The sequence below is a fragment of the Ascidia mentula genome, chromosome 6 (genome assembly GCF_947561715.1).
Source record: "Ascidia mentula chromosome 6, kaAscMent1.1, whole genome shotgun sequence".
Classification (NCBI taxonomy): Eukaryota; Metazoa; Chordata; class Ascidiacea; order Phlebobranchia; family Ascidiidae; genus Ascidia; species Ascidia mentula.
This window is the reverse complement of record NC_138571.1, coordinates 4179683-4190996: the sequence shown is the minus strand read 5'-3', so window position 1 is coordinate 4190996 and position 11314 is coordinate 4179683. Positions and strand designations below refer to the sequence as shown.

General features: G+C 40.5%; 2 protein-coding genes across 2 annotated transcripts; both read left to right on the top strand.

Moving 5' to 3' along the window:
- Positions 1–250: 250 nt before the first annotated feature.
- LOC145906928 (NXPE family member 3-like) lies at positions 251–2332 on the top strand. The gene is made up of 3 exons (XM_082994386.1): positions 251–643; positions 782–1039; positions 1333–2332. Exons 1-3 carry the CDS (start codon positions 303–305, stop codon positions 2330–2332), a joined length of 1599 nt encoding a protein of 532 aa, XP_082850512.1. The 5' UTR covers positions 251–302.
- Positions 2333–8892: 6560 nt separating this feature from the next.
- Positions 8893–11007, top strand: LOC145906927 (NXPE family member 3-like). Its single transcript, XM_082994385.1, has 2 exons — positions 8893–9143; positions 9437–11007. Exons 1-2 carry the CDS (start codon positions 8893–8895, stop codon positions 10434–10436), a joined length of 1251 nt encoding a protein of 416 aa, XP_082850511.1. The 3' UTR covers positions 10437–11007.
- Positions 11008–11314: the final 307 nt, after the last annotated feature.

Here is an 11314-nt window from a genome sequence, read left to right as displayed (position 1 = left end):
GACAAGATCGTTGAAAGTCACATCATAGCTGAACTGATGAGACTTGTTAGGTCGAATCAGTGGCCCTGTCTCAAGCTTACCATGTTGGAAAGATTTGTTTAAAGTCAGACTTAACATTTTTGAGTGAAACAACCGCTAAGAGGCAAATTCGAAATACATGTTTGTGTCTTGCAGCAACAAATTGGTGCTACTTCAAACATAATACTATTCACATTTTTCCGTCCATCTGTTACAGGGAGAGCACTATTATGAAACGAAAAACTGTAAGATTTCGACTGGTCACAGTCTTAGTTGTGGCTGTAATGAGTACTTTGCTGTATTTGGATCTCTGTGTAAATCTGCCAGTCAGCTACAATGGGAACTTCCCCCGAGCACTTACAAGAAAGAAAGATATTTGGAACAAGTTTGGATCATACGAATGGAGAAAATACATGCCTGAAGTAGACGACCTTCTAAATAAAATCGAACAGGGAGAAGTTGAATGGCCGAAAAACATTTCCCAAACCACAGATCCCAAATCATCTGTAATCATTACATCAAGTAATGTTAACTACACGGTTGGACAGAAGTTGGAAGGATTAATTGAAGCAAGAGACTTTAAGGAAGTTGCAAAGAAACACGGAGGAGATCATTTTCGTGCCAGGTAAAAATATAACCCCCCCATTGATGAATTTGAGCTTTCCGTATGTTTTTGTAACAACATATTTTGTTATTTGTCCAACTCTTTACACGTATTTGAACCCGATAATCAAATAGATGCGTTTTCAATGCAACATCATAGGCTTCTGAGAGTTGATGAGAATGGTTTTCTCACCAAGGATGGCATAGCAGTGATGTTGGATGATCACAGAAATGGAACTTACAGTTGGAAAACACTTCTTCCCTATCCTGGGAAGTTCAAATTAATTATAGAACTCGTTCACTCAAGCGAGGCGGTGGTGGAACTTATAGTGAGGAAAGCAACGTTTCTAAATTCACTGAAACCGTTCAAAGCAGTTCTTTCCAATGGAAATACTATGATGTGTGACGTAAATGTAAGGTGTGTTAACAGTTTTATGTTATTTTTAAACCAGCTTTCTCCCGGCAGCTTCTCGATAACCGCCTACGGTTCAAAGCTGTTCGGATCTTGTCAGTTCACTGCACATGTTTACAGCGCATTACACTGCTATCACGACAGGAAAAAATAAAATTATTATTATTAAAGCGTACTTAATTTGGATCAATAGGTTTCCAGGCTTAGCAGCCCAGGCAATGCAGCCTAGCTATCACTAGGTTGGATCAATTTTTTTTGAAAAATTTGTTCTTCATTATCAATCTATATCTGAAATTTAGCAATCAGTCCCCGGTTTGTGACTACTCCAGACTTGGACAAGGGATTATATGGAAATGCGTTGCTCCACAGCCTACTACAATTTGTCCGAAAGTGGTAACCATGATGGAAATTGAAAATCATCCGGACAAAAACCTTGGCTCGGAACCGCTTCACAAAACTGGGGTTAACTTTCAAGTCGAGATGAATAATTCCGGAAAACTTATTTTTGTGAATGGGAACATTAATGACAGTTTAAAAAGTAATGAAAAATGCGAATCAAACAATCCAACAGAACATCTATGTACAACAAATTACTGCTCTCCAAACGGATATTACTACGCTGGCCAATGGAACTCATTGCTTTGTGACAATAAACATAAGACTGCAAAGATGGCCGGGAAATGCCTTCAACATAAATCAATATATTTTGTTGGCGATTCTACAATGAGACAATGGTACACAAGTGGTTTACTGTCTTTGTTGCAAGCTAAAGACCTACCCTCACCACTCAGTAATCGTTTTTGGTCAATGGGACGAAATGCTATCAGTAAAAAATTTGACATTCATCTTCATTACCGGGCACATGGCAACCCATTACACAACCCAGGTCCCCCAGAAAGTCGTCCTTACATTGTGGATACGTTACGAGATATTACAACAAATCGTAGTGTTATGTTGGTGTTTAATATCGGTGCACATTTTCTTCAATATGATCCTTTAGTCATAATTCAACGAGCATCAGGAATAAAGCATGCGATAATTGATTTGCACAAACGCCTTCCTCAAACTAAAGTCGTTTTACGTGGCGCTGTGCGTTTCAGAAAAAGTTTTGCGGTAATTCTGAGCGAGTGGCTTTACATGAGAACGGATCGAATTCTACGAAGCTATTTTTCTGATCTACCCTATGTATCATACATCGACACATGGGAAATGACCACAGTTGTTCCGCAAGAATCTGTTCACGCCACCAGTGATAAAATTAATGACTTTATTTCTTTATTTCTTTCGCATCTCTGTTGAAGGTGGTTCATATATTGACACTTGGGAAATGACCACTGTAGTACCACAAGATACTGTTCATCCATCCTATGATGAAATTATTGACTTTATTTCTTTGTGTCTTTCGCATTTGTGTTAGAGTGTTTCAAAAAATGCTCGTTTCAAAATGAGAGACAATTTATGTCATACATTTGTCTCTGCTACATTTTAGTTCATATGATTTGAATTCAATGTGCTGATACAGTGTCTCGATTTTTATGGAACTATATGTAAAAGCCATAATATTGGAGTGATGCAGACAGGTGTTTACACCTACTGTTGTTTGGTACTCAGTATAGGGTACCCAACGGATCGACGTAAATGGAAATTAGTGTGCCCGCTTGTGTAAAAGCTAGCACAGTGCCACTGTCAACAGCTGCACTGAAGACACCTTACAGGTCGAAACAGTGAGTGTACACACCCATCTGTAGCTCTCCTATATGAAAAGCTTCAGCTACAATTGCTTTTCCATTGCAACGTGTGTGTTGGTGTGAAAAGAGCCTGTGTCAATTCAAAATCTGTGCAAGTGTTAATCCCTTTTTTTGCAATAACTTCTAACGAGAAGCTAACAAATTTAATTCAAGGCCTACCAGCACACCATATTTTAGTAAGTTCATAAGTTTCCCATGTCGTTTCGCTGTGTACCTTTGTCACTACGCTGTCTTTTGTGCAAACATGGAAAACCACTTAAAAAAGGAAGCTGCACTAACACTCCCAAATTCAACTTTGTTTTCACTTCGCTATCTTGTCTTTACTGGAATGACAATCGTTTAGGTTATGTAGTGTTTGTTTTGCACATAATACATCAACCGCGTGTGGTTAAAATATGACTCATATGGAGGAAACATAGCGTCCCGCTCATACACCTTTTTCAAAAAGGTATCAACGTGATGTGGCCAAAAAAACTTAATGTTTACTGAGAGTTTGATTGCAGTCAGACGTCTCATCACTAACCGAACAACTGAAAGTTTGAAGAACTATTTCGATACCCAGAACAAAGTCGGAAAGATTTGTAAATTCAAATATCTGATGTCATTCAACTTAGACACAGAAAGGAGGATTCGAATGACAACCAGTAAATTAGATATACAACACGACAAATGAACAAGTACACCATAAGTTTTTGTTTTTCGGATAAAAAACGATCAACGGTATTTTGCACAGAATAAGCATGTTGCTTGTTCAGCATTTTGTGTGATGGAATACCACCTTAAAGTGCATTTGACACGGCCATGACAACTTTAGCGTGAAACTAAAGGTACATCTACAACAAACATATATGCAAAGTTTTACGGTTCTATGTCAACTAAAAAATGTAGAAAACTGCACGAATAGTAACGGCAACCAAAAATCGTAAACCTTTTGCGCTAAGGAGAAAAGGACATCACACAAGGCGCTTGCGTCGAAAAAATGCATTGTTTAGATAGGAAAAGGCGCATTTTTTGCAGATTTCGAATAGTTTCAAACAGACGAGAATCCACAGATTACGTTGCCTTGAAGGCCAGGACAGGCTTTTGCATCACACACAAATTTGTCATTGCGACGCCACGAATCAAAGGCTTATTTGTCCCTAATTAACGAAAGACCATAGGGTATAGCAGAAACGACATAACTGTGAGTGGACAAAACGACAATGCTAAACTAACGGTTTGTCTCTGTCGTGTTTTCAAAAGTTCATGTATCACGTTAGCGATCATAAATGCTGCAACAACAAGAACACCCCGCTCCAGTAACTGTTTTATTATTACACTACTAAATAAGACATAATAGGTCGAACAGCGGCCATCTGTCTTCAGCTTAAATTAACATCAAAATCCGTTTATTGCACTTGTTCACATTTTGTCCCCTGTTTAATGCAATATTATGCTTAAACCAGTTTTACTATCTTTTCATTCCTACGCATAAGGCTTGCTGCCAGCACTCGCGCACGACCGAAGCGCCTTGTGTTTCGCACGATTTCGTTCGCAGAGGCAAAAGTGCGACTTTGATCAGCTGTATCTCAGAAACCAGTCGCCGTATCAAGCTACTTTTTTCGCCAAAAATGTTCTAAAGTTATAAACATCTCTTAGTTTGATTATTAACCTGTTTTATTTTTACGTGTCATATGCACTTTAACAGAGATTCGAAAGAAATAAAGTCATTAATTTTATCACTGGTGGCGTGCACGGATTCTTGCGGAACAACTGTGGTCATTTCCCAAGCGTCAATGTATGATACAAACGGTAAAACAACTTTAGTTTGAGGAAGACGTTTGTGCAAATCAATTATCGCATGTTTTATTCCAGATGCTCGTTGAATTATGACTAAAGGATCATATTCCAGAAAATGTGGACCGATAGCCCAAAAAAACAATACGATTGTTGTAGTATCTTGTGGCTTATCGAAAATATACGCACGACTGTCTGGGGGACCTGGATTGTATAATGGATTACCATGAGATATGCACGATGCCTTCAACCGGACTAGAAACGAATAAATGTGGAAAGACTTTAGTTGCAGCCAACGGCACGAACATCCGCAACCATGGAACTCGCCTGCTCACACTGAATTTGTCAGCAGGTAAATTTCAGTGGAAATTAAAATTGATGACTTTGTTTTTTTCGAATCTCTGTTAAATTGCATATGACACGCTTTTGGTTGCGGATTTTCTGAGGCATAGTTCCCTGTTGCCGCCCGAAAAACTCCCGTTAGCGAAACGAGAGTTTCGCATTATGCTCGATATGGACATTGTGCGGCGAGTCCATGGCCGTCTCCGTTGCACATGGTGGCCAAGTCGTCAGGCGGTGGGAGACATTGTAGCGACTATCGACGCCTCAACGCGACCTTACAACCTGACAGGTAGGCAGTGCCACATATTCAGGACTCTTCATCGTACTTGGCGGGGACGCAAGTTTTTTTGAAGATCGACCTTGTGAGAGAATATCGCCAAGTTCCAGTGGACCCGGCAGACATCCCGAAGACCGCCTTAATTACACCGTTCGGTTTATTTGAGTTTTGGAGAATTCAGGCCTTAAAAACGCTGCTTAGGTTTTCTAGAGACTAATGGACTCTGCATGTCAAACGCTAGATTTTGATTGGCTGCAATGCCTTGGTTGTGAAGCCTGTGAACCTTATGATCAGAATATTGGAGCTGTGATCGCCAAATATTAAGGGCCTGCGCAGTGGGGCGATCCTGCCTTGCTATGCGAAAGCATGATATCACCTCTGCGTTGCTAGATTTTTTTTTATCTCGATGATATTTCGGTTGCCAGTAGGTCATCTGATGAGCATCACAAGCACTTAAGGAAATCATTTCACAGCCTGAGACCGGCTTATCCAGGAAAGTGCGAGTTCGCGGTTAACCAACTAGATTTTCTTGGCTGCAGAGTGGACAAACTTGGCGCCAAGCCGCTACCTGAGAAGGTCCAAGCAATCACAAAATTTCCTCGCCCATCAACACTCAAGGAGCTGCAGCAGTTTTAGGGCTTGTTAAATTTTTGTCACCGTTTTGTGCCTAACGCTGCCACCATCTTGGCACCCGTTTATCGTGCTTCATAAGGAAATCCCAAAGAACTGCTTTGGGATGACCAACTAGAGGCAGCATTCACGACGGCCAAGTTAGCTCTGGCCGAAACAACGCTGCTGTACCATCCACTACCTCAAGCTTCTACAGCCTGACTACGGATGCATCAGACAAGACTATTGGTGGTGTTCTGCAACAGCTAATTGAAGGAACTTGGCGTCCGTTGGCTTTCTTTAGCAAGCGATTCCATCCCCTTGAAGTAAGTTATAATGTGTTTGATCGAGAACTACTCGCCTTGTATTTGGCAATCTGTCATTTTCGTTACTTTTTCAAAGGCTCAATTCAGTCGATCAGTTACCATAGGTTCTGCTCGGTATTTGACCTGCACCGAAAGAGGACATTCGAACGTCATATGGCGGTTCCTGGCGAATTTGTTCATCAGAGCGGTTCTCCTTCCGAAGCTGAACCGAACTGTATTTTGCCCGGTCTGCATGAACACGTACGAAACCTTGTGCCTCCACAAATGTGACGCCACTGTTACAATAGATCCTACGTTCCAGACGATTGCGCGTCGACAAACACCGCTCACCGCTTACTCCACTTTACAATGGACTGTTCCGAATCGTGGGGAAAGGTTCAGCACATTTACTTTGGACATTAGTGGACGACAACAAGAAGTCACGAAAGATCGACTTAAACCAGCTCATCTCGACTTCCGCAACCTGTACAACCACCCCGCAGAGGGCGACCTCCGAAAAGACAATAATTGAGTAGATGTCCGCTTCTGGAGGGCGGCTGTGTTACGCTTGTGTTTTGCCGGTAGGCTGTGCCGAAGGTTTCATTGTCCCTTTCTCGTGTCTAGTGAACATGGCGTTATGCCGGCATGCGTTTCTTGACACGCGCAATAAACGTTAACAACCGCCTTACACGTACTTTTTATGAGGCAATATAAGGCGAATAATGTTGATTTTTGCCTTGATTTTGTGAAACCATTTGTCTTCAAATGTGTCTAATAGGTTGACTGGGGGCTGTTCTGTGAAGACAACTTGATAACATTTTGCCATTTTGGCATGTCGGTGGTGCTAACGCTGTACATTGTTGTGGGGAAGTGACGCAACTCGGTCGGTGTAACCATTACCTTTCAGATTTCCAAACGGATCGATGCCCGTTCCATCGAGTGGATATATTGTTTTTCGTTTGGCCAAAGTATTGATTACCACATGGAAGGCAGGTGGCTGCATTAATACCGTAGTTTCGGCAAGTTAATGTCTGGCGAAGTGGTATTGGCCCATTCGGTGGTGGTAATGGCTTGTACTAACAACCACGGTGTGTGGTTGCAAACTGCGAAACTTGGGCGATAAGGTAAACCTTCAATATTTAAAAAAACTCTGCAAAGAACTTTGACATGGTCTCTTCAAACTAGCCACTATCCCTACTTCGAAACAAATAGTGATTTGTAAATCCGATGTGGACGGTAAAGTTGTAATTCTTGAATACGATAACTATGGGAAAATTACGGACAGGAACTAAAAGATATTACAATATAACCTTCGCTTCGTACAACAAACATATATCAACTCTGCGCTGAACGTGTGACAAAATCCTATCCCTCTACATAATGATGGTGTTATCAGTGACAGCGTACTGTTTCATACCACTGGAATTAAGAACAAAGGCAATATGTATCACCATGTACCCGGTCCTGCAGCAAAATACTTCAGTTCCAACACCCAAGCATATACGCATATCCCTTGTTCAAGACCTACAATCAACAAACACGACATTGCGGTGAGGTTGTTACAATCTCTAGTTCACATCCCGACGTCACGGTTCACAGCCTTCTTAGAAAGCATGTTACAACCTGTCAGTATGTCACATTGCCAAGCCATTGAGCCAATTGTTCGGTCGAATGATTCAAAACAAGTTGTGTTGTTACCAATGCAATCAAACACCAGCTAAATACGTTGATTTGTGTTGAAGGCATTGTGATGAAATAGCTCTTTGTAGTAAAACCCCCTTTTCGGCTAGAATTTGTAGTAGTTCTCTATATTCATTACTTTACTGCATTAACGGCCAACCACAAGCCTGTTCCAGCACAACGGTTAAACAATTCAATTCAATCTTGTTCATAAAAACTCTAAAAATGCCACAGACGAATCACACTCTGCCAAAAACGGTCTGTCTCGCGATTTTCTCTTAGGGTCTCGTGTTAGCCCGGTTTATCTTTTGTCTCCCCCGTCATTGGCCCAACCGTGTCACGTGAGAGAAAGGGAGCTAGCGCTGCGATATAAAATCAACGTGCGGTGACTGGTGCGTTCGAGACACTTCGTAAATAAAAAGATAAATCAACACAAAGCATTTAAATGAATAGGAGGAATAACAAAAGGTGAAAAAGAACGTGGCGTAAAAGAATACGTGATATAACAAAGCGTGCAACTTAAAAATGAAACGGAACAAGTGGGCAAATTCTTTTGTGCTACACACACACAGTTCGTGAATAGGCACACACCGAAACGCAGTGCGAAACTGTACAATACATAATGGGGACCCAAGATTTTCTGTGTACGTTTCGCTTTTCAGTCAAAGTAGAGCATACTAAGTTGTTTGCTTTAGCAGTTATCAAAAAGAACCTTTTTCAGATAAGCATGTTGGGAAAGTTATGTATAAGGATTAGACCAGCTTGGTCACAGTGTTTCTACCTTCGCTAGTTTCGCACGGATTTCACTTGCTTTGGTACCAGATCGGTAATGGCGGCTGTCACCAGAATGTGAATGTTTTACGGCTATTTAGCTGACAAGATCGTTGAAAGTCACACCATAGCTGAACTGATGAGACTTGTTAGGTCGAATCAGTGGCCCTGTCTCCAGCTTACCATGTTGGAAAGATTTGTTTAAAGTCAGGCTTAACATTTTTGAGTGAAACAACCGCTAAGAGGCAAATTCGAAGTACATGTTTGTGTCTTGCAGCAACAAATTGGTGCTACTTCAAACATAATACTATTCACATTTTTCCGTCCATCTGTTACAGGGAGAGCACTATTATGAAACGAAAAACTGTAAGATTTCGACTGGTCACAGTAGCAGTGATGTTGGATGATCACAGAAATGGAACTTACAGTTGGAAAACACTTCTTCCCTATCCTGGGAAGTTTAAATTAATTATAGAACTCGTTCACTCAAGCGAGGCGGTGGTGGAACTTATAGTGAGGAAAGCAACGTTTGTAAATTCACTGAAACCGTTCAAAGCAGTTCTTTCCAATGGAAATACTATGATGTGTGACGTAAATGTAAGGTGTGTTAACAGTTTTATGTTATTTTTAAACCAGCTTTCTCCCGGCAGCTTCTCGATAACCGCCTACGGTTCAAAGCTGTTCGGATCTCGTCTGTTCACTGCACATGTTTACAGCGCATTACACTGCTATCACGACAGGAAAAAATAAAATTATTATTATTAAAGCGTACTTAATTTGGATCAATAGGTTTCCAGGCTTAGCAGCCCAGGCAATGCAGCCTAGCTATCACTAGGTTGGATCAATTTTTTTTGAAAAATTTGTTCTTCATTATCAATCTATATCTGAAATTTAGCAATCAGTCCCCGGTTTGTGACTACTCCAGACTTGGACAAGGGATTATATGGAAATGCGTTGCTCCACAGCCTACTACAATTTGTCCGAAAGTGGTTCCCATGATGGAAATTGAAAATCATCCGGACAAAAACCTTGGCTCGGAACCGCTTCACAAAACTGGGGTTAACTTTCAAGTTGAGATGAATAATTCCGGAAAACTTATTTTTGTGAATGGGAACATTAATGACAGTTTAAAAAGTAATGAAAAATGCGAAACAAACAATCCAACAGAACATGTTTGTACAACAAATTACTGCTCTCCAAACGGATATTACTACGCTGGGCAATGGAACTCATTGCTTTGTGACAATAAACATAAGACTGCAAAGACGGCCGGGAAATGCCTTCAACATAAATCAATATATTTTGTTGGCGATTCTACAATGAGACAATGGTACACAAGTGGTTTACTGTCTTTGTTGCAAGCTAAAGACCTACCCTCACCACTCAGTAATCGTTTTTGGTCAATGGGACGAAATGCTATCAGTAAAAAATTTGACATTCATCTTCATTACCGGGCACATGGCAACCCATTACACAACCCAGGTCCCCCAGAAAGTCGTCCTTACATTGTGGATACGTTACGAGATATTACAACAAATCGTAGTGTTATTTTGGTGTTTAATATCGGTGCACATTTTCTTCAATATAATCCTTTAGTCATAATTCAACGAGCATCAGGAATAAAACATGCGATAATTGATTTGCACAAACGCCTTCCTCAAACTAAAGTCGTTTTACGTGGCGCTGTGCGTTTTAGAAAAAGTTTTGAGGTAATTCTGAGCGAGTGGCTTTACATGAGAACGGATCGAATTCTACGAAGTTATTTTTCTGATCTACCCTATGTATCATACATCGACGCTTGGGAAATGACCACAGTTGTTCCGCAAGAATCTGTTCACGCCACCAGTGATAAAATTAATGACTTTATTTCTTTATTTCTTTCGCATCTCTGTTGAAGGTGGTTCATATATTGACGCTTGGGAAATGACCACTGTTGTACCACAAGATACTGTTCATCCATCCAATGATAAAATTATTGACTTTATTTCTTTGTGTCTTTCGCATTTGTGTTAAAGTGTTTCAAAAAATGCTGGTTTCAAAATGACAGACAATTTATGTTATATTTTTGTCTCTGCTACATTTTAGTTCATTTGTTTTGAATTCAATGAGCTGATACTGTGTCTCGATTTTTGTGGAACTATATGTTGTAACATACGTCACAGAAATCAATGTTTACATTTCGTAATGTTTCGTGTGCAGCAATGCACAAGTTGCAAAATCCCATTCATTCAACATCCTGTTTACCACATAAAATGTTCTCCTATGCTTATATCACACTACACCTTTGTTCTCGTATTATATTAACCCAAGTGATGTATAACGGCACGTGACTAAACCAACCAATTAGCTTCCGATAATCCAAGTATAAATAGTCATGTGCGCCTGTTAATTCACTTCTTTGCATCGGGCTCGATTATATTCTATTTGCTGACATTCTATCAACGTTTTATTGAAAGTTGTAATGTACCGTCGTAATGAAGAAGATAACAGAAATGAATACAATTATTCGGGAAGAGATCTTGGTTCTGGGTGCTTTATAGAAAGGGGCAGAAGCAGGTTTAACAATCGAAGAGACTCAATTACCGCTCAGGCCATCGAGACACTGTTAAATATCTCAGAGACACTTCGAGTTATTTACAATGCAAAAGCCATATTATTGTTAAGCTGCAGACAGGGTGTGTACACGCACTGTTTCCACCTGTGCAATGTTGCATTGGTGATTTTGCCTCAGCACTATCGGTTACCAAGCAGATCCGTTTGGCCATAGTGCGCT

Coding starts and splice junctions, on each gene's coding strand:
- LOC145906927 (XM_082994385.1), top strand. CDS start 8,893: ATGAAACGAAAAACTGTAAGATTTCGACTGGTCACAGTAGCAGTGATG. Junction 9,144..9,436: donor ATGTGTGACGTAAATGTAAG/GTGTGTTAACAG, acceptor TCTGAAATTTAG/CAATCAGTCCCCGGTTTGTG.
- LOC145906928 (XM_082994386.1), top strand. CDS start 303: ATGAGTACTTTGCTGTATTTGGATCTCTGTGTAAATCTGCCAGTCAGC. Junction 644..781: donor GGAGATCATTTTCGTGCCAG/GTAAAAATATAA, acceptor GCAACATCATAG/GCTTCTGAGAGTTGATGAGA. Junction 1,040..1,332: donor ATGTGTGACGTAAATGTAAG/GTGTGTTAACAG, acceptor TCTGAAATTTAG/CAATCAGTCCCCGGTTTGTG.